Source organism: Microcaecilia unicolor, chromosome 3 (genome assembly GCF_901765095.1).
Source record: "Microcaecilia unicolor chromosome 3, aMicUni1.1, whole genome shotgun sequence".
Classification (NCBI taxonomy): domain Eukaryota; kingdom Metazoa; phylum Chordata; class Amphibia; order Gymnophiona; family Siphonopidae; genus Microcaecilia; species Microcaecilia unicolor.
The window spans coordinates 507331013-507358831 of record NC_044033.1 but is presented as its reverse complement, the minus strand read 5'-3'; the positions used below and the strand labels follow the sequence as shown (position 1 = coordinate 507358831).

General features: G+C 44.8%; 1 protein-coding gene across 1 annotated transcript in view; it reads left to right on the top strand.

The window, feature by feature from the left end:
- Positions 1-27819, top strand: part of ZNF292 (zinc finger protein 292) — a 325625-nt gene that overhangs the window by 93844 nt on the left and 203962 nt on the right. The window contains exon 4 of the mRNA XM_030199115.1: positions 24278-24413. Coding sequence (XP_030054975.1) covers positions 24296-24413 — 118 coding nt within the window. The 5' untranslated portion in view covers positions 24278-24295. The remainder of the gene's footprint in view (positions 1-24277; positions 24414-27819) is intronic.

Below are 27819 nucleotides of genomic sequence, written 5' to 3'. Positions count from 1 at the left end.
ATTAGCATGAATGTTAAAATCCCCAAGAAGGAGGTGAAGGTTCAAGAAAGAAGGAAAGCCAAGCATCAAAGTCAGTGAGAAAGGAAGAAAGGGACTTATCAGGGGGTCGATAAATGACTGCTACTCGGAGAGGCAGAGGAGCAAATAGACGGATGGAGTGGACTTCGAAGGAAGAAAAACAGTGAGATTGAGGTAGAAGAAGAGGTTGAAATCTACAAGAGGGTGAAAATAGTAGCCCGACACCACCTCCGCGGCCAACCGGGCAAGGAGTATGGGAGAAAAGATAACCTCCATGGCATAGGGCCGAAACTGAAGCAGAGTCTTCAGGGTAAAGCCAAGTTTCAGTTAGGGCAAGCAGATGGAGAGTACAAGAGATAAAGAGGTCATGGATGTAGGAAAGTTTGTTACAGACAGAGCGGGCAATCCACAGAGCGCAAGAGAGAGGCAGGGAAGGAGGGGGGAGGAGAGGAACAGAAATTAGATTGGAGATATCACGGTGTGACCTGCACAAATAGGATGAGAGCTGATGTGGAGGACCAGGATTGGGATTAATGTCCCCAGCGGAGAGCAGGAGAAGGAGTAAGAGAGGACGGAGAAGAGTAGGAGAGGTATGACGACAGCAACGAAGGCGAGATGTACTCAGATAGAAAGGAGATGGATGAATAGAAGGAAGGAAATGTTTAAGGTTGAGAGCTGAGAAAAAGGAAGAGGAAAAAAGAGATGGTGAGATGATGAATACAGATGGTGAACAATGTGTTCCTGCAGTGTATAGTGGTTTAAGATGGAGAAACAAATTAGGAAGGGACAGTGCCAAGAGGAAAAAGTGTACTGGAGCCATAAGTAGTAACTGGGAGAAAAATAGATATAAAGAGAAAAATGCAACGGCACGCAGCACCTAGAGCGGAGGCCCTGAGTGGATCGGAGTGGACCTGGGAGTCACCCCGGAGAAGGCTGTAAAGGATATGCAGATGAGCTGCAAGTCCTTCACAGCACCTGAAAGGTAGCCAGTGGTACAGCTTGGGCACCTCTCAGCTGAGGAAAGGCTTACCAGGGGTTAGGCCGAAGCCAGCATTCCTCCCCCACCCCCTCCCCTCCAAGTCCAGCAATTTAATCCTCTCTCCCTGGGTCCTGCCCTCCCATCCATGTCCATTGATCAGTGCTCCTCTCTCCCCATCCCTCCCGCTCCCATGTCACCTGCCCGCCCTCTTCTGTCTTCTATAGTATTTAAATTTACCTCCGTTTCAGCAGCTGCGCAGCGTAAGTGAAAGAGCTGTCTGACGTCTCTCCACCAGCCTTCCCTTTGCTCGTTCATTCCCTCAGTGGCCCGCCTTTTTCTGACGTCATTTCCTCGAGGGCGAGACACTGAGAGGGAACGAATGACCGAAGGGAAGGCTGGTGGAGAGACGTCGGGCAGCGCTTTCACTGACGCTGCGCAGCTGCGACATCGGAGCGAGGTAAATTTAAATACCGCTGGAGCGCCGGGATGGAGCGGAGGTGGCTGACTGAGGTGCGCCGCGTGGGGCCCCCTTAAGTACGAGGCCATATGCGGCTGCCTCGGTCGCCTTGGCCTAAGACCAGCCCTGTCCCCTGCCCTCCATGTCCAGCAATTTCTCCTCTCTCTCTGGGCCCTGCCCTCCCATCCTTGTCCATCGATGCTCCTCTCTCCCCTTCCCAACTCCATCCATCCATATCCAGCCATTCTCCTCCCTCCCTTCCATGTCGACAATTAATCCTCTCTCCCTGGGCCTGCCCTCCCATCCATGTCCATCAATCAATGCTCCTCTCCCCATCCTTCCCGCTCCCATGTCCACCTGCCCGCCCTCTTCTCTCTTCTAGTTCTAGTATTTAAATTTACCTCCGTTTCAGCAGCTGCGCAGTGTCAGTGAAAGCGTTGCTTGTCTGACGTCTCTCCACCAGCCTTCCCTTCGCTCGTTCGTTCCCTCAGTGCCCTGCCTTCTTCTGATGTCATTTCCTGGAGGGCGGGACACAGAGGGAACGAACGAGTGAAGGGAAGGTTAGAGACGTCGGGCAGCGCTTTCACTGACGCTGCACAACTGCTACGACATTGGAGCGAGGTAAATTTAAATAGCGGAGCGCTGGGATGGAGCGGAGGAGGCTGACTGAGGCACGCTGCGCGGGGCCCCCTTAAGCGCGAGGACCTATGCGGCCGCCTCGGCCTAAGACCGGCCCTGTTTCCATGTGTCGGCCCTAGATGAGCACATCTGGGCCTTGCTCCCTGAACTGCTGGATGGCCTCATGCAGTGGGCTGCATTGGTATCGGAGGTGCTTGTGCCTACCGTTGCAGCCCCACCTGGCCCTAAGCCTGCGATGCAGCCTCCAACACCAGTTCCACATAAGGCTCCAGAGTCGATTGCCACCCAAGCCAGCACTCCCTTGGTGGAGGAAGCTTTGCCAGAGTCGAGGCGGGAACCAACTTCTCAATGCTATTCTCGAGGGCATGGGTCTTCCACGTTGAGGCAGGTTCAGTCTAGACACTCCCATCAGGAAGTATTGTCTGATACCGAAGAGGAGTGCTCATGGGATTCAGAGGAGGATCCAAGGTACTTTTCCTCTGAGTCAGAGAATTCCCTCTGAACCCTCCCTAAAAGGAGAGAGTCTCCTCCAGAGAGCCTTTTGTTCCCTTCTTTTGTTAAGGAAATGGCTGATGCTATTCACTTTCCTTTGGAAGTGGAGGATGAGTCCAGGGTCAAGATGCTTGAGGCCCTGGACTACACGTCTCCTCGTAAGGAGGCTGTTACTCTCCCTCTCCACGAGGTACTCCATGAAGTCCTCATTTGGAACTGGAAGTCCCCTCTGTCGGTCCCAGTCAAACCCAGGATCAACATCTAGTATTGGATCCACTGTGCATCTGGTTTTGATAAGCCTCAGTTGCCTCACAGTTCTATGGTGATGGAATCTGCTCTCAAAAGAACCAGGAGTTCCAGGGACTATGCATTGGCACCCACAAGTAGAGCAGCAAGAACTCTGGATTCTTTTGGGAGGAAGGTGTACCACACTTCAATTCTCATCTCTTGAATACAATCATACCAGCTCTTCACAAGTATTCACTTACAAAACTTTAGTGCACAAGTTGTCAGACCTGTCTGAGACATTTCCTTCGGAGCAGGCTGAGTCACTTCTCCAGTTGGTCAAGCAGCAGAAGGCGTGTTGATGTGGCATCCAGAATATTTGTTGAGACTCTCGTGACTGCATGTTTCTGACTTGGTACATTCTGTTCAGCAGAGGTTGGGGATTCCCCATGCCAGGGATGATAACCTTTTTGGAGAGAGGGTTGAAGAGGTCGCTGACCAAATAAAAAAACATGCCATCTCTTCTCTCTCCCACTGGGTGCCTTCTGCATATACCTTCTCATCTAGGAGGACTTTTGGCAAACCAAGGATGAGTACCTATTACTATCATAGGTGTAGGTACAACCCCTTGGCTCGCCAGCCTGTTCAGGCTCTGCTCCAGCACACTCATTCACTTCAACAGCGTGCACCAAACGACCCTGGTGCTCCCCAGTCAAAGCAAAGGATGAGGTTTTGACTGGCTCCAGCAGAACTTATCCACAGTAAAAGTGTCAGTCCCGGACGACTTACCGGTCAGGGGAGGCTGAAGTTTTTCCATGAAAGGTGGCCCTTTATAACATGACAGGTGGATTCTTCAAATAGTCCATCTCGGATATGTACTCAGTATCAAAAAGCTCCAAATTTGCCCACCAAGAAGCTCCTTCATTCAGCTCTCAGCACAGTCAGGTACTTTCAGAGGAACACAGTCATTCTGAAGGCCCATGTAGTCCAGCCCGTTCCACCAAGGGAGGAAGGGCAGGAATTCTATTCCAGGCACTTCCTGTGCAGAAGAAAACAGGGTGGATGCATCCCATCCTAGACATAAGGGCCATGAACAAGAGAAAAGTTCAGGATGATTTCCCTGGGCACTCTTCTCCCAGTGATTCAGAAAAACGATTGGCTATGCTCTCTGGACTTAAAGGATGCATATGCTGACATCCCGATACTTCCTACCCACCAGAAGTATCTTCGATTTTGGCTGGGAACACATCACTTTCAGTACTGTATGTTGCCTCCCAGGGTCTTCACCAAATGTCTAGTAGTAGTTGCAGCATCGCTACGCAGACTGGGATTCCATATGTTAACATATCTCGACGATTGGCTGGTGAAGGGCACCTTTTCAGATGGAGCTCAGGGTTCATGTGAATGACTGGTTGATTGAGCCACTAGGGTTTGTTTTAAACTACCTCAAATCTCATCACCCTGTACAGCAATTGGAATTCATAGGAGGCCTACTTTATACACAGAAAGTTCTAGCCTACCTTCCAGAGACAAGAGCAGACACACTTGTCACACTTGCTTCCATGATTTGAGCCTCTAAGCAGATGTTGAAATTGTTGGGCCATATTTATTTATTTGTGACATTTATATCCTACATTATCCCAAACAAGTTTGAGTTCAGTGCAGCTTACAATAAACAGTATAGGATACATAACAAACAATAATGCATAAGAAAGTAATTTGTTGTAAGAATCCAATTTTACAATACAGTATCATAAATGTACTGGGATAGCTATGGATGTTTAACTTTTAGAAAATCTATTATGAATGAGAAATTGTACATGAAGGAAAGAGAGTTCAATAGCAAACAGAGTAATAATTGTTTGAGATATGGTTGTTCTTTGTGAGGGTTTGTTTGAATAGGAATGTTTTGAGGATTTTTTTTTTTTTTTTTGTTACATTTGTACCCCGCGCTTTCCCACTCATGGCAGGCTCAATGCGGCTTACATGGGGCAATGGAGGGTTAAGTGACTTGCTCAGAGTCACAAGGAGCTGCCTGTGCCTGAAGTGGGAATCGAACTCAGTTCCTCAGCTCCCCAGGACCAAAGTCCACCACCCTAACCACTAGGCCACTCCTCCACTCTTGCGGAATCTAGTATATTCCTGTATGTTTCTAATTTTGGGTGGTAGGAGTTCCACCATTTGGTTCCTAGGTAAGTGAAGTCTGCAGAGTGGACAATTTTGTAGATCACTTTTTTGCAATTTGAGAGGTGTAATCTGAGATGTCATGTCTCATATTTACTGTTTCTTTGAGGTTAGTTTATTAATGGTACCGTATAGTGTGGACTGTGCCATTTAGTATTTGAAAGATAAAGGTAGAGCTGTCAGTAAGGAAGTAGGAGAACGAAGGCACGCTTATAAAGGACAGTCTGGAGGGAAATGAACACAGGTGCAGCTCCCGAAGAAGCCTAGAGTGAAAACGAAAGCGCTCTGTTGAGCTCACCGCGACAGCAGTAACTTTTCCAGATAAGTGCCTTTCTACATTAAATAACAGCAAGAGAATTGCATAAAAACAAAAATTTTGATAAATATTCATAAAATTGATAAAATTCACAAAAAAGCTAAATTAGCACAGGGTTTTTTTTCAGACCTGTGAGGAGGTTCACTCAGCCACTGTGGTACACTGTAAACTCCACAGGCTGAGCTTCTGAGGTCTTTTCCTCCTAGTGGCCTAGTGGTTAGGGTGGTGGACTTTGGTCCTGGGGAACTGAGGAACTGAGTTTGATTCCCACTTCAGGCACAGTCACTTAACCCTCCATTGCCCCATGTAAGCCGCATTGAGCCTGCCATGAGTGGGAAAGCGCGGGGTACAAATGTAACAAAAATAAAATTAGAGGTAATTATAGTTCCTGTTCACTGTTACTTCAGCTCATAGTCTGTGAGCTTCAAGCCTTAGTGGTGGATGCACACTAGCTCACAAATAAGTATAGATTAGATTCAATTAAGCTAGTAGCCTGAAAAGATAAAGGTACGTAATCTGGGAAGCCAGTGTAATTTGATTAATAAAGAGGAGGCACTTTCAAAACTAGAGATTTTGTGTATGAATCTGGCTGCAGTGTTTTGAGCTGTTTGGAGTTTTTTCAACAGGTACTCCTTACAGCCAGCATATATGGCATAACAATGATCAAATTGGGATAATGTTAATGATTGTACCAATAGTCTGAATGTTTCTGATGAGAAATAGGGTCTGATTTTAGTTTCCAAAGAGACCTGAAAGATTTTGTGATTACTGAGGAAACTTGAGTCTCAAATGTTAAATGTTTGTCTATAATTATACCTAGAATTTTCAGATTGTCACTGGGGAATGAAGTGTTGTCAATTGTGAAACTGTTGTAGTTGTTTTGGTCAAATAGGTTGGTAATGACCATGAATTAGGTTTTTCTTAGCTTTAGTTTGGATTCTGAGGCCCATGTTTCCATCAAATTTAAGTCAGGTTTTGCCTTTTGTAAGATGTCTTGAATGTCTTCCACAGTGTATGTTAACCCCATGACATGCCTTCACTTGAGATCAACCCAGTGGACCCTGGCTTCTCAGTGGTATCAAGTTACAGGGTGTCTGGAAGATGTCGTCTGAGTGTCCCAGAGCTTGTACGCTCTCTTCAGTGGTGGAACATTCGATCCATTTTGACTCTGGGACTTCCATTACTAATTCTTCAGCCACAAAAAGTGCTGACGACGGATGCATCTCTGCTGGGATGGGGGGGGGGGGGGGGGGGGGGGCTCATGTAGATGGGCCTCACACTCAAGGTATTTGATCCACCCAGGAAATGAATCTTCAGATCAATCTCCTGGAGCTCTGGGCGATCTGGAACACTTTAAAGGCTTTCAGAGATAGGCTGTCTCCTCAGATTGTATTCATAGAAACACAGATTGCAATATATTACAACAATAAGCAGGGTGGCACCGGATCACACCCTCTGTGTCAGAAGGCCCGTCTGGATGTGGCTTTGGGCTCGCCAACATGGCACGTTCTGTCGAACCACTTAATTAGGCGGGCAAAAGCAATACCCTGGCTGACAGACAGAGCAGGATAATTCATCCATACGAGTGGTCTCTCAATATGGGCATAGCCCGCAAGATCTTCTGAGCGTGGGGCACCCCCTCAGTGGATCTTTTTGCCAATCAGCTCAACCACAAAGTCCCTAAGTTCTGTTCGAGGCTTCAGGTCCATGACAGACTAGCATCAGATGCCTTCCTCCTCAGTTGGGGACAGATCTTCTGTATGCATATGCTGTCATACCTCTAGTGGGGAAAGCTTTGTTGAAGCTCAAGCAAGACTGCGGAACCATGATTCTGATCGTGCCGTACTGGCCGTGGCAGATATGGTTCCCTCTTCTTCTAGAATTAACCTCCACTAGAGGTATCTTCTAAGGCAGCCACAGTGGTTCTTTTTGAGAGCACTTGTGCTGTGGGAAGATTGTGGGGCTTCAGTGCTTTGTAGGTTCATGATTCTGGCTGTTTTTTTGAGAGTATATTAGCCTCTGAGCCTATTAAGTATTTTGTTCACTGTGGGCAAAAGCTCTTGGCTGCTGGTTCCTAAACACTTTGTTTTACTTCTGTGGACTTGCTACTTTTGCCTACTTTGGCCGCCAGTACTCCAGGAGCTCAGTCCGGCCCCGCTGCATGTCCCGGGATGTTGGTGTTGCTGGGGTAGAAGTCTCTGCATTGCCGTTTTCGCCTGAATTTGTTGTTTTATTACATCAGGCCTTTTTATTTGTCAGCTCAAGCTGCCTCTCCTTCCCCTCTTGTTGCTTTTGAGGAGCAGATTCCTAAGAAACTAAAACTTTCCATTGCAAAAGATTTGGAGAATGTTCCTCCTTAGGACTCAGAGGATGTTTTATGTGTGTATTATGACAGTCCGTTCTGCTGATGGCCCTGACTTGGACACTTCAGAGGCAAACGAGGGTGATGATCCTACTGTAGCTAGGTTGTTTTTGAGAGCAGAGTTCCCTTTGTTGATTACAAAATTTATGGAGGCTTTAAACATTTCTTCCCCTGCTTCTCAGTCTCTGGTTCTGCTCCATTTATTATGTCAGGTACTAAATGACCTTCTATATCTTTACGTATTCGTGAGGCTATGCAGGAGCTTATTTCAGCTCAGTGGGAGACCCCTGATTTTAACCTCTGGGTGGCTCGTACTATGTCCAAATTATATACCCTTCTGCCGTCTTATTTAGAGCCTAAGGTGGATGCCCTTATGGTGGTTACTAAACGTACCACTATCCCTTTTGAGGTGGCACTGCATTAAAGAATATGCATGACCGCAAGTTTGAGGCTTTCTTGAAGTTTTCCTTTCAGCTAGCTGTGTTAAATTCTCTGTTACCGATTTCTTCTTCTTTTATAAACAGGGCTGCTTTAGAATGGATTCAACAATTGTCCACATTGGACTCGCCTCCAGACGTTCTCCGTACCCTTGAAGTTGGGTTGTCCTGTTTGTCAGACGCTCTTTATGATCTCCGAGCATCATCTAAGGGTATGATCTTGGCCATTTTGATGCAACGCTGGCTATGGTTGAGGCATTGGGCTGCTGATGTGTCATCCAAATCTTGTGTAGTGAATTTCCCTTTCAAGGGAAACTACTCTTTGGTGTGGATTTGGAAAAAAATTAGACCTGGGAGATTTCAGGGTTCAGAGGCTACCTGAGGACAAGACTAAGCCTCATTTCTGGGTGGCTAAATTTCATTTTCAAGAAGTGTGAAGGTATAGACCAGGGAAGTCTAGTGCTTACACTCAAAAACCTTGCTTTCCTCAGACTCGGTCTTCTTTTCAAGGAGGTAAGAAGCCGTTTTCCCGCTTCCTCAAGAACCTTTCCCTCTTTGCAGCCCTTGCAATGACGGGGTAGAGGTTCACTCCTTATACATAGACGTAGGTGGGCATCTCTCCCACTTTCACAAGGAGTGGACCACCATTACTGCAGACCAGTAGGTCCTCCATGGCTACAAGCTAGAATATTCAAAGCTACTCGCAGATGTTTTTGTGCTGTCCCCCTGCGGCAGCTCTGCAACGAGTCGGGCAGTGCTAACTACCTTAGTCTCTTTAAAGCGACTGGGGGGCCATTCAACCTGTTTCTCCAGCAGAGAGGGGCACAGGTCAATAGTCCATCTATCTTGACGTCCCAAATAAAGAAGACTGTCTTCGTCCAGTTCTGGATCTCAGAGGGATGAACAAGTCTCTTAGAATGCTACTCTTCCGCATGGACACTTTGTTCTGTTCATAGCTTCGGTCCAGCCAGGCGAGTTTATGATCCTGGGAGATCATTTTCAATGCGAAGCCATGTCTTTTGGCCTCACCAGTGCACCTCACATATTTTCAAAAGTTATGATGGTGGTGGTGGCCACCTTTCTTCGCTGGCAAAGGATCCAGGTACATCTTTACCTGGACGATTGGCTAATCGGGTGCCTTCTTATCAAGAGAACCTTCGCAGACCCGTCTTTCTGTACTTGGTTGGGCGATGAATTATATCAAGAGTTATCTCACCCAGACCCTGGTGTTTCTGTGACTGTGCTTTAGTACCCAGGTGGGGAAGGTTTTTCTGCCTCAGCATTGTCGGCTCACGCTCAAAACAGCAAATTCTCGGGCTTCTCTCTCTCTCTCTTCCCTGCCCACAGGCATGGGATTATGCTCAGGTTCTCGGTTGTATGGCGGTAACTTTGGGTGTTCACCCAGGTTCCACATGTGGCCCCTACAGTCATTCCTATTGAGCCAGTGGTCTCTGGTCTCGGGGACCTCTGACCAGCTGGTGCCATGGACGCCTCAAGCCAGACTGAGTCTGACTTGGTGGCTTCTCCCTGCGCACACTCAGGCGGGGTTGCCTTTACAAGCTCCCAGTTGGGTGTGTTCTCACCTCTGGTGTCAGCCTGTTCGGATGGGGAGCCCATTATCTCCACCATTCTGCAAAGGGCCGCTGGTCGAGAGTGGAGGCTTCCTGGTCCATCAACAGATTGGAACTTTTTGCTGTCCGGAAAGCTCTGCTAGCCTTTGCACTTCTACTTCGCAATAGGCCGTACTTTCCAACCCAACCTTTCAGAAATCTCAGGGAAAATAATCACTGGCATGAATATCCTAGCCTCCTGGGCCAACGCTTTCAAGATGAAAATGAACAAAGAAAAAACTCAATACCTAATCCTTTCATCACAACACTCTACTCTGCTCCCAACCACCCTGATCACCCCGACGTTACAATCCCAATATCTGACAATCTAAAAATACTAGGAGTAACACTAGACAGCCACCTAACTTTAGAAACTCATGCAAAAACCATGACGAAGAAGATGTTCAACATGATGTGGGTATTGAAAAGAGTAAAACCATTCCTCCCACAAAAAACTTTCCGCAACCTAGTACAATCCGCAGTACTCACCCATGCCGACTACTGCAACAGCATCTTCATCGGTTGCAAAGCCCAAATCCTGAAAAAACTCCAAACCGCCCAAAACACAGCAGCCAGACTCATTTTTGGCAAATCATGATTTGAAAGCGCAACACCACTTTGTGAAAAACTTCACTGGCTCTCTATCAACGAACGAATAAAATTCAAAGCCCACACAATGATCCACAAGATCCTCTATGGCGAATCTCCAAGCTACATGACCAACTTGATTGATCTTCCAGCCAGAAATGGGTCCAAATCTTCTCGAACATTTCTCAATCTTCATCTCCCCAATTGCAAATGTCTCAAATACAAAACCTACTACGCATCCAACTTCTCCGTTATAGACAACCAACTTTGGAACGCCATACCTCGACATATCCGAACAACCAAAGAACACCTACCCTTCCGAAAGCTGCTGAAAACTTACCTCTTCAAACAAGCCTACCCAAATGACCCAACTTAACTCTCGAACCTAATCCAAAACACTAGCACTACACATACACCAATCCTTCTCCCACATCTATTCCTATTGTCCTACTCTATATAACTATGTTATCTCTGTGATACTTTGTACCATACTTTGTGTTATCTCTGTGATACTTTGTACCATACTTTGTAAGCTGCACTGAACCTGCTATTGAGCGGGAAAGAGCGGGGTATAAATGCCATAAATAAATAAATAAACAAGGAGTAACAGAGTGTATCTCTAGGCCAGGAGGCACGTCTTCTTTTTCAGTAGGCGGAATTGAACCTTCCGATTTCAGCATCTCACATAGCAGGTTCACTGAACACACACTTCAGCAGAGTGTCTCTGGACCCAGGGGAATGACAACTGTCAAAGACTGCATTTCACCTAATTTCTGCACAATGGGGGCTTCTGGTTCTGGCCCTCATGCCATCCAGACTCAATGCGCAAGTACAGAGATTCTGCAACTGCTTCAGGGAGAGAGGCTCCCTAGGAATGGATGCACTGGTGCAGCCTTGGCCATCGGACGGCCTCCTTTACGTGTTTCCTCCGTGGCTTCTCATAAGTACATAAGTATTGCCATACTGGGACAGACCAAAGGTCCATCAAGCCCAGCATCCTGTTTCCAACAGTGGCCAATCCAGGTCACAAATACCTGGCAAGATCCCCAAAAAAGTACAAAACATTTTATGCTGCTTATCCCAAAAATATTTTCCCCAAGTCCAATTTAATAATGGTCTATGGACTGTTCCTTTAGGAAGCCGTCCAAACATTTTAAAACTCTGCTAAGTTAACCGCCTTTACCACATTTTCTGGCAACGAATTCCAGACTTGAATTACATGTTGAGTGAAGAAAACTTTTCTCCAATTAGTTTTTTTTTTTTTAAATTAAACTGTTTATTGGCATGATGTTAGATATACAATAGTACAGAGACCATAAACTTATTACAGAACTTGAGCAGACACATTTCTGTTATGAAAGAACTGCCAACCTTACATTTTAAATTCCCCCCCATCCCCTTTACTCCCAAACCACCCCTCCCTCAACAATTCAAGATTCTACTTTTTGCGGTAGGAGTGAGTGTATCCCAGAACGGCGACCAAATTTTACAAAACTGATCTCTTCTCCAATTAGTTTTAAGTTTACTACTTTGTAGCTTCATCACATGCCCCCTAGTTCTAGTATTTTTGGAAAGCGTAAACAGATGCTTCACGTCTACCCGTTCCACTCCACTCATTATTTTATAACCCTCTATCATGTCTCCCCTCAGCTGTCTTTTCTCCAAGCTGAAGAGCCCTAGCCGCTTTTGCCTTTCCTCATGGGGAAGTTGTCTCATCCCTTTTATCATTTTTGTCGTCCTTCTCTGCACCTTTTCTAATTCCACGATATCTTTTTTGAAATGCGGTGACCAGAATTGAACACAATATTCGAGGTGCGGTCGCACCATGGAGCGATACAGAGGATGTTGCACAGGACTGCACATCATCCCGCAAAGGTTGTTCTTGTAGCTCCAGACTGGGCCAGACATCCTTGGTATTGGGACCACATCCGTCTTCAAATCGCTTCTTGGTTAACCCTTCCTCTACAGATGGGCTTATTGCACCAGGGTGCACTAATAGAGGATCCCTCCCGCTGTGGTCTTACGGCCTAGGTCTTGAGAGCGTGATTGAGGAAGAAGGGTTACTTGGGTGATGAATGATTGGCTCAATTTGCTCAAGGTTCAGGTAGCAGCGTTGGTATGTCATAGAGACAAGATACAGAATGCCTCATTTGGCTGTTCATTCGTTTATAGTGTGATTTTCAAGGGAGTCACTCATCTGCATCCCCCTCTCCGCAATATTTGTCCTCGGTGGAGTCTTCAAGTTGGTTCTTAAAGCTCTTCAGTCGACCCCATTTGAGCTGCACTTCTTGGCATTAACTTTTAACTAAATACAGCAGCATAGGCTAAGTATACCTCAATTGTCAAAAATTAATGTGAAATAAATGTTCTCAGTTCAAACCATTTAAACTGTTACAACCAAGGTTGGTCATTTGGTTGAACCGGGGGAACCATCATTGCACATTTGTTCTTCCTTGAAATCAACTGTGTATACATATGTCAACCGTCTACCCATGGGAGGTGTTAATACCATGTGTGTGTGTATATATATATATATATATATATATATATATATACAGTGGGGGAAATAAGTATTTGATCCCTTGCTGATTTTGTAAGTTTGCCCACTGACAAAGACATGAGCAGCCCATAATTGAAGGGTAGGTTATTGGTAACAGTGAGAGATAGCACATCACAAATTAAATCCGGAAAATCACATTGTGGAAAGTATATGAATTTATTTGCATTCTGCAGAGGGAAATAAGTATTTGATCCCCCACCAACCAGTAAGAGATCTGGCCCCTACAGACCAGGTAGATGCTCCAAATCAACTCGTTACCTGCATGACAGACAGCTGTCGGCAATGGTCACCTGTATGAAAGACACCTGTCCACAGACTCAGTGAATCAGTCAGACTCTAACCTCTACAAAATGGCCAAGAGCAAGGAGCTGTCTAAGGATGTCAGGGACAAGATCATACACCTGCACAAGGCTGGAATGGGCTACAAAACCATCAGTAAGACGCTGGGCGAGAAGGAGACAACTGTTGGTGCCATAGTAAGAAAATGGAAGAAGTACAAAATGACTGTCAATCGACAAAGATCTGGGGCTCCACGCAAAATCTCACCTCGTGGGGTATCCTTGATCATGAGGAAGGTTAGAAATCAGCCTACAACTACAAGGGGGGAACTTGTCAATGATCTCAAGGCAGCTGGGACCACTGTCACCACGAAAACCATTGGTAACACATTACGACATAACGGATTGCAATCCTGCAGTGCCCGCAAGGTCCCCCTGCTCCGGAAGGCACATGTGACGGCCCGTCTGAAGTTTGCCAGTGAACACCTGGATGATGCCGAGAGTGATTGGGAGAAGGTGCTGTGGTCAGATGAGACAAAAATTGAGCTCTTTGGCATGAACTCAACTCGCCGTGTTTGGAGGAAGAGAAATGCTGCCTATGACCCAAAGAACACCGTCCCCACTGTCAAGCATGGAGGTGGAAATGTTATGTTTTGGGGGTGTTTCTCTGCTAAGGGCACAGGACTACTTCACCGCATCAATGGGAGAATGGATGGGGCCATGTACCGTACAATTCTGAGTGACAACCTCCTTCCCTCCGCCAGGGCCTTAAAAATGGGTCGTGGCTGGGTCTTCCAGCACGGCAATGACCCAAAACATACAGCCAAGGCAACAAAGGAGTGGCTCAGGAAGAAGCACATTAGGGTCATGGAGTGGCCTAGCCAGTCACCAGACCTTAATCCCATTGAAAACTTATGGAGGGAGCTGAAGCTGCGAGTTGCCAAGCGACAGCCCAGAACTCTTAATGATTTAGAGATGATCTGCAAAGAGGAGTGGACCAAAATTCTTCCTGACATGTGTGCAAACCTCATCATCAACTACAGAAGACGTCTGACCGCTGTACTTGCCAACAAGGGTTTTGCCACCAAGTATTAGGTCTTGTTTGCCAGAGGGATTAAATACTTATTTCCCTCTGCAGAATGCAAATAAATTCATATACTTTCCACAATGTGATTTTCCGGATTTAATTTGTGATGTGCTATCTCTCACTGTTACCAATAACCTACCCTTCAATTATGGGCTGCTCATGTCTTTGTCAGTGGGCAAACTTACAAAATCAGCAAGGGATCAAATACTTATTTCCCCCACTGTATATATGTATGTATGTGTGTATATATATATATATATATATCACACGTTATGTTATATGCCAAACAGCAAATCACGTGCATTACAGCTCCCTGCTAATCTTATAGAGTGTTTTATGAAAAGTCCCTAGCATTAAACAAATGCAATATAACCTATTACTTGTCTTATAAGTATATAAGCATTTCCATACTGGGACAGACCAAAGGTCCATGAAGCCCAGCATCCTGTTTCCAACAGTGGCCAATCCAGGTCACAAGTACCTGGCAAGATCCCGAAACAGTACGATACATTTTATTCTGCTTATTATAGAAATAAGCAGTGGATTTCCCCAAGTCCATTTTAATAATGGTCTTTGGACCTTTCCTTTAGGAAGCCATCAAAACGTTTTTTTAAAACCCCACTAAGCTAACCGCTTTTACTACATTCTTTGTCTCCGAATTCCAGAGTTTAATTACACAAGTGAAGAAATATTTTCTCAGATTCATTTTAAATTTAGTACTTTGCAGCTTCATTGCGTGCCCCTTAGTCTTCCTAGAGGTGTATAAGGTACTGAAGCAGGGCATGTGTAGGGCAGGAAACAGGATCTAGGGCCCTGCCTTCACACCAGATGGCAAACCTCTCCCATTTGAAAGAGTTAACACTTCTTGGTGGAATCTTACCTGGAAGCCAGCAAGATCCAGGAGACACCCTCAGGAAGAAACAAGGAAACAAATTCTAAGCCTTCAACATCCAGGCCATGAGGACCAGAGAAGGGAGGTTGGGATGCATTAGATATCCCTTGATCTGCATGATGAGGGTTGGAAAACACCAGAAGAAGGGGGAGCCAAATCTAGCTGGGTTATTAAGGTGCAATCAGAATCATGGTCCCACAGTCTTGCTCATGTTTAAGCAAAGTCTTCCCTACGAGAGGTATGGGAGGATATGCATATAGAAGTCCGGGCCCCCAATGAAGGAGAAAAGTATCTGACGCTAGCCTGTCCTGGCCCTAGAGTCTGGAACAGAACTGTGGGACTCTGTGATTGGATTTGTTTGGCAAAGAGGTTCACCAAGAGGCACCCCACACTCAGAAAACCTTGTGGGCAACATCCATCTTGAGTGACCACTGTGCGGTTGCATGGCTCCGTTCAGTCAGTCGCCAGGCTGTTGGATTTGCCCGCCAGGTAAGTGGCATTGGGGAGCATCCCCTTCTGGACTGCCCGGTGCCACATCCCAATACCCTCCTGACACAGAGGGTGTGATCTGGTGCCCCTCCTGCTTGCTGGTGTAGTACATGGCAGTCCGATTATTGGTTTGAACGAGAATTTGGTTGATCATCCAATCTCTGAAAGCCTTTAGAGCATTCCAAGTCGTCCGAAACTCCAGAAGGTTGATGGGAAGATCTGTCTCCTGGGCTGACCAAGCACCTTAAATGTGAAGCCTGTCTACATGAGCTCCCCACCCCAAGTGGGATGCATCCGTCATCAGCATCATGGATCGACTCTTCCACCAAAGCAGAGACTGAACCAGCTCTGGTGATGCTTGCTCGGTTGACATCCTCTAGGTTCCCTGTGGCCTAATACTACTGTGAAGCTAGGGTCCACTAGACAGCTCTTATGCAAAGATGTGCCAAGAGTGTCACATAAACAGTGAAGGCCATATGGCCCAACAGCCTCAACATCTGGCGAGCTGTGACCTGCTGAGCTGCTTGGACTCGAGCAGCAAGAGTGACAAGAGTGTTTGCCTGTGGCACAGGGAGGAAAGCCCAAGCCCACCGAGTGTCTAGCAGGGCTACAATGAACTCCAATAGCTGGGCAGGGAACAGATAGGACGGGGTAGTTTAAAATGCACCCTAGTACAAGCATGCTGGGTTTGAGTCTGCTGAGGCTCGTAAGAAGCGGAAGTAGCAAGCACTCCTCTTTGACTTGCCAAAAAGCCTCCTAGATAAGGAGCTAGCTGCAGAAAATGCCTGGTGGGAGAGAGTATCAAATGTATCGAACGACATTCTCCACTTACTATCCCAAAAGATTATTCCCCCGGCACGTAGCATCCGCAAACTTCTGTTGGACCGCCAGGTCCAAGTCAGAGACATACAGCCATGAGAGACTGCGCATCGTTGTACTCTGAACAGCGATCCTGGATGCTAATCAAAAGTGTAAATGCCTTGTGCTGCTTGACCAGCTGATGAACAGATTCAGCCTGCTTCGGTGAGAGAGTGTCTGCTAAATAAGCCATATTATGCACCAAGAACAGCAAGTACAGGCTCGTATAGAGCGCGTACGATTGGATACGGAAGATGAGCATAGATTCTGATACATCTTCTGCCCAAAAGAATCCAGGATTCTAGCTTCTCTGCCAGGGGGCACTGAAGCATAGTCCCTAGAGCTCCTGGCCATTTTGAGCACGGATTCCGCCACTAAGGAATGATGAGGCAACTGAGGCCTATCAAACCCATGGGAAGACTGAATCTTGAAACCCAAGGGAAGACTGAATCTGGTACACACTGTCAGTGTCGATCTTCTTGGGAAGAATAAGGACCGACAGAGAACTTCCGGTTCTTCACTTGAACGTCCCCAAGTTTTCATAAAGTGGGACAGTCACAGCCTTTCTAGGAGGAGACTTGCAGTCCAGGACCTCGAAAGCCCTGGGTAATCCTCTTCCAAAGGAACTGGAACAGCATTTGTTATTTCCTTAACAAAAGATGGGAAGGAAAGGCTCTCAGGTGGAGACTTTCTTCTTTCCTGTGGAGGGGAGGGATCAAATGGGATGCTATAAGATACCTCCTCCGAGAAGTACCATGGATCCTCCTCAGACTCCCATGAGCATTCCTCATCAAGCGGCGCTCAATACCGCACCACAGGCTGATGGCCATGCAGGACAGCAGCAGGAGGCATGGTAGGCACAAGCAATCCAGACACTGATGCATACTGTTGAATAACCCCCAACAAGGGAGCAAGGCCCGGAGGCACTTATCGAGGGCAAACATCGGGAAAAGCTGGGGTGTCTGTGTAGAAGCAGGCTGCTGCACTTGTGGTGTTGAAGTGGGTATCTGGTCCAGGCTGCCTGGAGACCCATGCTTCGGCACCTTCTGTATGTGACCCAATGCTTCTAGGTGCCCGGGAATCCTTCGGTGCCCCAGAACTCCCAGCACCATGCATCGAGGGTGATCGATGCCGATTCTTCTTCCGATGCTTGGCATTGATGCTCCTCGGTGCGTCGCCTTGGGGTTGGGTCTGATGCTGATCGGACCCGGGGGGAGGGGGGCCTGCATAGCGGCTAACATCAAGGCAGGTGGAGACCCACTCAATGCACAGTCACTCCCAGTGTCTAAGGGTCTCGAAGCCATACGGACTGACACACCCAGTGCCGATGCAACACCCAACGCAGACACCAACGTTGAGGTTTCAGACCTGGCTCCAAAAAAAGTTTCATTCTGAGTCTGTCGGCTGTGTTCTTTTCTTCATACAAAAGACACAGAAGACAAAAGAGGTATGCTCAGGTCCCAAACACTTGGAGACACCAAGAATGGGTGTTTTTGCCAGAGATGTTCCTATTGCACCATCTACAGCGCTAAAAGCAACTGGGAACTTTCGATGACTGGAAGTAAAAACAGCCATGGCTAAATCAAAAGACCAAATGGTGCCGAAAAAGGGGCAAAGCACCAGAGAAAAATGAAGAGAAGAACCCAACCAAAGCTCTGGCTTAAATGTGGCCTACTGAACGTGGTAAAGGAAGCCTGAAAAAGAAAGGGGGGGGGGGGTGGGAATAAACTAAAAATGTAAGGGAAAGGGAGGAAAGATACCCTGAACGAGGTACAGAATATAACAAACGGGAAACCAGGAAGGTACAAAAACAAGCTCTATTACAAAACTGAACCAGCAGCTGTGAGGAGAGAAAAGAAAAAGCGTCCACTCCTCAAAATGGAAAAAATAGAACTGATGGTCCCACTATCTACGCTTTTGCGGCAGGTGGGAAGGCACTTCCATATGTGCAGTGGAGTTCGACTCATGCTCCAAAGAGCTATGTAAAAGTTTGTCACATGCTACGGACCGGGTAACGCAGATCATGTTATCCCACATGTGAGAATCATAAGCTTGCTTGTCCTCAGAATTTCCGTTTCAACATTTGGTATGCACAGAAGTGCATATATTCATCCTGCTTATATCCCGTGGACCTCATAAAATGTGGCCCTTCTTTTTAGGAAGGATAGGGAGTGCCAAAGAGGTGGAGGAGGGGCACTGTATGTGAAAAATAATAAAGCAGCGGAAATGCAGGTAACCTGGGGAAAGAAGAAGCTATATGGATCATCCTGGAAAGAGAAGATAGAACCTGTATCCACATGGGTGTCATCTACATGGTGAATTTATTAGGTGACTGATAAACTGCTTGGTTTACTTAATGTGTGCATGTATGTTTTGTCAATGTTTTTTGTTATAGCACTGGGGATAACATGTGGAGTTCTCTTTTGAGGAAGCTCTTAAAACTCGGTCAGATTCAAGTGAACGCTGAACGGGTTCACTGCATAATTTAAAGCTGATAGTATGAGGTGGCTGGTCTAATGGGTCTGGAGGGATGCAATCTACATAAAGTGGAATCATCTAGAGTATCACTGCTATCAACATTTTATCAAGTGTTGTTTCGGAAGATTGTAGGGTGGCCAATATCATGTCTTTTTTTTTTTAAGGTTCCAGAGGTGATCCAGGAAATTATAGATCAGTGAGCCAGGCAAAATGGTAGAGGCTATTATAAAGAACAAAATTACTGAGCATATTCAAAAGCATAGATCAATGAGACAAAGCCAACTTGGATTTAGTGAATGGAAATCTCGCCTCACCAATCTATTACATTTCTTTGAAGTGGTGAACAAACATGTGGATAAAGGTGAGCTGGTCAATATTATGTAGACAAAGTACCTCATGAAAGACTCCAGAGGAATTTGGAAAGTCACGGGATAGGAGGTAGTGCCATATTATGGTTTAAAAACTGGTTAAAAAGAAAACAGAGTAGGGTTAAATAGTCAGTATTCTCAATGGAGAAGGGTAGATAGTGGGGTTCCCCAGGGATCTGTGCTGGAACTGCTGCTTTTTAACATATTTATAAATATCTAGAGATGGGAGTAACTAGTGAGGTAATTAAATTTGCTGACGACACAAAGTTATTCAAAGTTCTTAAATCGCAAGAAGATTGTGAAAAATTACAAGAGGACCGTACGAGACTGGGCATCTAAATGGCAGATGACATTTAATGTGAGCAAGTGGAAAGTGATGCATGTGAGAAAGAGGAACCCCGAACTATAGTTACAGTGGTGGAAATAAGTATTTGATCCCTTGCTGATTTTGTAAGTTTGCCCACTGACAAAGACATGAGCAGCCCATAATTGAAGGGTAGGTTATTGGTAACAGTGAGAGATAGCACATCACAAATTAAATCCGGAAAATCACATTGTGGAAAGTATATGAATTTATTTGCATTCTGCAGAGGGAAATAAGTATTTGATCCCCCACCAACCAGTAAGAGATCTGGCCCCTACAGACCAGGTAGATGCTCCAAATCAACTCGTTACCTGCATGACAGACAGCTGTCGGCAATGGTCACCTATATGAAAGACACCTGTCCACAGACTCAGTGAATCAGTCAGACTCTAACCTCTACAAAATGGCCAAGAGCAAGGAGCTGTCTAAGGATGTCAGGGACAAGATCATACACCTGCACAAGGCTGGAATGGGCTACAAAACCATCAGTAAGACGCTGGGCGAGAAGGAGACAACTGTTGGTGCCATAGTAAGAAAATGGAAGAAGTACAAAATGACTGTCAATCGACAAAGATCTGGGGCTCCACGCAAAATCTCACCTCGTGGGGTATCCTTGATCATGAGGAAGGTTAGAAATCAGCCTACAACTACAAGGGGGAACTTGTCAATGATCTCAAGGCAGCTGGGACCACTGTCACCACGAAAACCATTGGTAACACATTACGACATAACGGATTGCAATCCTGCAGTGCCCGCAAGGTCCCCCTGCTCCGGAAGGCACATGTGACGGCCCGTCTGAAGTTTGCCAGTGAACACCTGGATGATGCCGAGAGTGATTGGGAGAAGGTGCTGTGGTCAGATGAGACAAAAATTGAGCTCTTTGGCATGAACTCAACTCGCCGTGTTTGGAGGAAGAGAAATGCTGCCTATGACCCAAAGAACACCGTCCCCACTGTCAAGCATGGAGGTGGAAATGTTATGTTTTGGGGGTGTTTCTCTGCTAAGGGCACAGGACTACTTCACCGCATCAATGGGAGAATGGATGGGGCCATGTACCGTACAATTCTGAGTGACAACCTCCTTCCCTCCGCCAGGGCCTTAAAAATGGGTTGTGGCTGGGTCTTCCAGCACGACAATGACCCAAAACATACAGCCAAGGCAACAAAGGAGTGGCTCAGGAAGAAGCACATTAGGGTCATGGAGTGGCCTAGCCAGTCACCAGACCTTAATCCCATTGAAAACTTATGGAGGGAGCTGAAGCTGCGAGTTGCCAAGCGACAGCCCAGAACTCTTAATGATTTAGAGATGATCTGCAAAGAGGAGTGGACCAAAATTCCTCCTGACATGTGTGCAAACCTCATCATCAACTACAGAAGACGTCTGACCGCTGTGCTTGCCAACAAGGGTTTTGCCACCAAGTATTAGGTCTTGTTTGCCAGAGGGATTAAATACTTATTTCCCTCTGCAGAATGCAAATAAATTCATATACTTTCCACAATGTGATTTTCCGGATTTAATTTGTGATGTGCTATCTCTCACTGTTACCAATAACCTACCCTTCAATTATGGGCTGCTCATGTCTTTGTCAGTGGGCAAACTTACAAAATCAGCAAGGGATCAAATACTTATTTCCACCACTGTATGTAATCAAGGTTCCCACATTAGGAGTCACCGACCGGACAAGGGATTTAGGCGTCGTCATGGATGATGCATTGAAACCTTCTGTTCAGTGTGTGGCAGCTGCTAAGAAAGCAAGTAGAATGTTAGGTATTAGGAAAGGAACGGAAAACAAAAATGAGGATGTTATAATGCCTTTGTATCGCTCCATGGTGCAGCTGCACCTCGAATATTGTGTTCAATTTTTGAATCTGCATCTCAAAACAGATATAGTGGCATTAGAAAAGGTACAGAGAAAGGCGACGAAAATGATAAAAGGGATGGGACGACTTTCTTATGAGGAAAGGCTAAAGCAGCTAAGTCTCTTCAGCTTGAAGAAAAAGGCGGCTGAGGGGGAGATATGATAGAGGTGTATAAAATAGTGAGGGGAGTGAACGGTAGATGTGAATCACTTGTTTACTCTTTCCAAAAATACAGAGCTTCAAACAGCTCTATAAACAAGCTCTGGACCAGGCAACATGGATCGCACTGCTGCACATATCAGAATACAAGATCTGCTGTCCTTGGAAAATACCTGCTACAGGTAAGTATCTTCGCTTTACAAGTTTAGATGCATTTTTCTCACCATGAATGCATTCCTTTTGGTTTCACATTTACTTGTGTTTACCAATTTGTGCAAATGCATTAAAATGCTGGGTGGAGAAGTGACTTTAGATGGATGCATACACAAAAACTAATATGTGTTTTCATAACAAATGAAATGCCTTCAAAAAATGTTATAAAAGAATGTAGCCTTGTGAAACAAAATAGCTCTTAATTCGTACTGTATCTTTATTGTACCTTGATCTTGAAAAAGAAAATCATGCCAGTAAACTGAATAGATGTGTCCTTTGAGTTATAGAGAAGCTAATGGAAGCAACATAGACAATTGACTTTCAAGGTGTTTGGGGGGGGGGGGGGGGGGGTTGGAACGTGTTCTTATTTTGTGGTAGTTATAGGACTTGCAAAGATGAATTTTCATGATAGCAATTTTTGTTACTGTAGAAGAAAATAGGCTACAATAGACTATGTAAAATGAACTATCTTTCAGAAGAATGCTTGTAAGTGTACCATGTCATTGGCCTTTCTCTGAATGGGTTAGTAACTTGTGTATGGAGGGTAATTTGATAACTGGCTGCTGAGTAGGTGCCTATTTCAAGCCTGTTTTATAATGATAAGTAGGTACCTGTTTGTGTTGTTAAAATGCTAGGGCACAACAGCAGAAATAGTGGCTAAAATGAAGCCACGGACATTTCTGGAGGCTCAGGAGCAGGTGTGAATGTTCATTCGTAAAGTATGTGGAAATGCATGTTTTGTAAAATTTTTGCAAGCCATGCCCCTTCCCAAAACCTGCTCCTGAGCACGCCTACTGCCAGGTGACTTAAAAATGTATGTCCTCTTCTGTCTGTGCATACTTTTAAGCACATAACTCTTGAGGTAATTTTATAAAAAATCCTTTTTAAAATTACCTCCTTAGTGCCCTATTCAAACCAAAAAAAAGTGATTTTCAGTACATATCAGGGATCTAATAAGAATCTTGGGGAGGGGGGACTATATATATATATATATATATATATATATTTTTTTTTTTTTTTTAAATTTGTGGATGTTTTTGTGTGTGTGTGTGTGTATATATATATATATATATATACACACACACACAAATAAACATCCACAGATTTAAAAAAAGGTGTGTGTGTGTGTGTATATATATATATATATATATATAAAACAATTTGCACCTCCAACGTTCCATGTCTGGCTGCCTGGGTTCGTTACATCTCCTGACGTCAGCCAGCCTCCAGCGTTCCATTCCCCCTCACTGTCCCCCCCTTGCGTAATGACGTCAGAGGGCGGAACAGTGAGAGGGAAGGGAATGCTGGAGGCGAGCTGACGTCAGGAGGGATGTTACGAACGGAAGCCAGTGCCAGCCAGGCAGAGAACGTTCAGAAGCGCTGCGTACGACTGGTAGCGCTATAGAAATGATTTGTAGTAGTAGGTACAAATCGAGAGAGAAGGAGAATCGTGGGACATCGAGGGGAGGAAGGGGAGGGCAGGGCAGAGGAGAGAATTGATGGACATGGATTGGATGGGAGGACAGTAGAGGAGAGAATCGCGGGATACGGATGGGAGGGGCAGGGAAGAGGAGAATTGCTGGACATTGGGGGGAGGGAAGAATTGCTGGACATGGAGGAGAGGGAAAAAAAAGCTTACATGACAGCCTTCCTAGGGCCCGTTTCATTGTTGAGGAAATGGGCATGGTTCCACTAGTGAGTGTGTGTGTGTGTGTGTGTACAGTGAAACCTCGGTTTTCGTTGACTTCGGTTATCGTCGGTTTCAGTTTTTGTTGATTTGTTCAGTGAAAATTTTGTCTCGGATTTCATTGATTGCCACCTCGGTTTTCACTGCTAATTTTCCGAAAACAAAGGGCGACCCACGCGTTCTCCTGCTCATTGTGGCATTGTTTCTCGTGTGAGCATCATCCCGCGCGTCTAACGCAACGCACACAAGATAAAATCACATGTGCTCAAATCTCATTTTCCCTGTTAAGTGTTTCCCCTGCTAATAAGTTAACCCTTTCCCTTTAGCTCCATCATGGGACTATATTTATTCTCTATAAAATGTGTTTTTGGTATGTTATTTTGGAGTGTCTAGAGCAAATTAATTGGATTTACATTGATTCTTATGGAAATAATTGCCTCGGTTTTCGTCTGTTTCGGTTTTCATTGATTGTTTTCGGACAGATTATCACCGAAAACCGAGGTATCACTGTGTGTGTGTATATATATATATATATTTTTTTTTTTTTAATTTAATTTTTTTAAAATCTGTGGATGTGTGTATGTATGTCCAGAAGGATGCTTTCTATAAGTTCTGCATGAAATGTTTCCACAGTGCAGTGCTAAGAATTCTGAATCTGTTCCTTCCTGTCTTTATAAGGTTTGTCATAAAAAGTTGATGGAGCATGGCAGTTTTGAGTTAAGGTTGCTGTCTAACTTAACCCAAGAGAATGGGGTTTGGAGGAATCCATTGCTACAGAGCATTCTTTCCCAGGAACCACAGGAACAAGAGAGAGGTATGTTTGTGCTGTAGTCTTATTACTTACAACAAAGCATGAGGTAGATGTTGAGTTAGACCTAATCAAGTAAATACAATTTGATTCGTTAAGCCTGGTCAGTAGTTCACCTTTGTACACTATAGTTCTGCAAGAGATACTGGTCTCCAAATGTTGCTGTAATTTTCTATTTTGTTCAATGTTTTCCATCTTAAAGCTGGGGGAAAAAAAATAAAAAGGTTTTCTTCTCCATTGCTAAAATCATTAAAAACCTTCAGGTTCATGCAATAGGGTTTCTGGTTTGGGGGCACTTTTTGCTAAAGGTTAGCGTGGTAACAGACATTAGCATGCACTGTTATGTGGCTCATAGGTATTAGAATAGCATGTGCAGCATTTAGCGCGCACTAATATCCATTAGCATGTGCTAAGCTTTAGTAAAAGGGCTCCTTTATTTTTTGTAGCTTTTTATCCCTTGCAGTTTCACGTTCTTCCTGCTAGATAGTGTGGCTTGGAACCTGATTTTTATTTTCTTATTTTTTTGTAGCTTTTTATCCCTTGCCGTTTCACGTTCTTCCTGCCAGATAATGTGGCTTGGAACCTGATTTTTTTTCCACATCTTTGGTTTGTTTTAGATCTTTATATATTTTTATTGCCTAATTATAAAATCCATGCTTCAAGGCCTTCAACAAGTTTGGTTCTGAGGCTGTTCATGCTGTTCTGCACATATTTGGTCCAGATATCATTAATATGCATATTTTAGTATTTTTGCCTTTTGTTTAGAGACCTTGAAGAAGGGATTTCATAATCCAAAATTTAGAGCAGTGATTGTCAACCTTTTTCATATCACAGCACACTTACAAGGTACAAAAATTGTCAAGGCATACCACTGGAATCTAACCTATCCCACTAAGATCCATTCCAAACCACCCATCCCTGCTGGTAATCCGTTCCATTCCATCCTCACCTGTACCTGTGACCTTCAGAAATAGTTTTTTCATTTGATTATGCTTCTGAAATACATTAGAGTACCAGTATACCTGCTGTTGGGAAATGGGAACAAGATGGACTGTTACAAATTCCTATGCAGACACCACATGCCAGCAGAATCCATTACCTCAGTTGCAGATGCCTCACCTGGTACAAATTAGGGAACTGCAAAAAATATGCAGACGAAAAATGAAAGCAGAGATACAGGACTCATGAAATCAACACCAGAGAAACAGAAAGAAATGCGTGTCCTGTACAGTACAGAATACAGCCAACAGATAAGTTCTCAACACCGATATAATTCAGTCACTGAACTGAAAATAAAATCAGTGTAGTGTGGTGATTTTATTATTCCAATCATCTTGTTCCCAGTCTTTGGTTCTTCTTTCCTCTGTGCTCTTTGTTTCCAGGGCCTACTTTCATAAGAACATAAGAGTAGCCATACTGGGTCAGACCAAAGGTCCAGTTAGCCCAGTATCCTGTTTTCCAGACAGCGACCAAGCCAGTTCACAAATACTTAGCAGAAACCCAATTAGTAGCAACATTCCATGCTACCAGTCCTGAGGCAAGCAGTTGCTTCCCCATGTCTGTCTCAATAGCAAACTCTGGGTTTTTCCTCCAGGAATTTGCCCAAACCTTTTTTAAACCCAGGTGCACTAACTGCTGTTACCACATCCTCTGGCAAAGAGTTCCAGAGCTTAACTGTTCGTTGAGTGAAAAAATGAAAAAATATTTCCTCCTATTTGTTTTATAAGTATTTCCATGTAACTTTGAGTGTCCCCTAGTCTTTGTACTTTTGGAACGAGTAAAAAATGGATTCACTTCTACTCGTTCTACACCACTAAGGATTTTATAGATCTCAATCATATCTCCCCTCATCCATTTCTTTTCCAAGTTGAAGAGCCATAACCTCTTTAACCTTTCCTCATAGGAGTTCCATCCCCATTATCATTCTGGTCGTTTTTGAACCTTTTCTAATTCCGCTGTATATTTTTTGAGATATAGCAACCAGAACTGATTGCAATACTCAAAGTGCGGATGCACCATGGAGCGTTACAAAAGCATTATAGTATTTTCGGTCTTATTCACCATGCCTTTCCTAATAATTCTTAGTGTTCTGTTTGCTTTTTTGGCCACTGCCGCACATTGAGCAGAAGAGTTCAGCATATTATCTACAGTGTGACACCTAGATCTTTTTCTTAGTTGCTGACCCCCAAGGTGGACCCTAGCATCTGGTAACTATGATTCAGATTATTCTTTCCAATGTGCATCGCCTTGCATTTGTCCACATTTAATTTCATCTGTCATTTGGGTGCCCAGTCTTCCAATTTCCTAAGGTCTTCCTGTAATATTTCACAGTCCTCACATGTTTTAACAACCTTGAATAGTTTTTGTATCATCTGCGAATGTAATCACCTCACTTGTCCTGATTTCCACATCATTTGTAAGTGTTAAATAGTACCAGTCCCAGTACAGATCCCTGCTGCACTCCACTGTTCACCCTCTTCCATTGAGAGAAATGACCATTTAGCCCTACCTTCTGTTTTCTGTCCAACAATCAATTCCCAGTCCACACCAGAACCTTTCCTCCTATCCCATGACTCTAATTTTCTCAGGAGTCTCTCATGAGGAACTTTATCAAAAGCGTTCTGAAAATCTAGATCACTACATCAACTGGCTCACCTTTATCCACATTTTTATTCATGCCTTTAAAGAAATGAAGCAAATTGGTAAGGCAAGACTTCCCTCTGCTGAAACCATTCTGACCCTGTCCCATTTTGCCCGGCACCAACATCAGGCTTACCAGTCTAGTTTCCCGGATCACCCCTGGAATCCTTTAAAAAAAAATCTGCGTCACATTGGCCACCCTCAATCTTCAGATACTATGGACAATTTTAACGACAGGTTACATAATACTAACAGCAGATCAGCAATTTCATGCTTGAGTTCTTCTAGTACCCTTGGATGTATGCCATCCAGTCCAGGTGATTTTCTGCTCTTTAATTTGTCAATTTGGCTGAGTACATCTTCCAGATTCACCAAGATTTCTTTCAGTTCCTCCACATCATCACCCTTGAAAAACCATTTCCAGTACAGGCAAATTTCTTACATCTTCTTCCGTAAAGACCAAAGCGAGGAATTAATTCAGTTTCTCTGCTATGACCTTGTCCCCCCCTAGCGCCTCTTTTGCTCTTTCGTGATCTAACAGTCCTAGGGATTCCCTCGCAGGCTTTCTTCTTCTGATGTACCTGAAAAAATTGTTACTGTGAGTTTTAGCCTACGCGGCAAGTTTCTCTTCATATTCTCTTTTAGCCTTCTTTATTAATGCTTTGCATCTGACTTGCCAGTGCTTATGTTGCTTCTTATTTTCTTCATTTGGATTATTTTTCCATTATTTGAAGGACAATCTTTTGGCTTTAATAGCCGCTTTTACTTCACC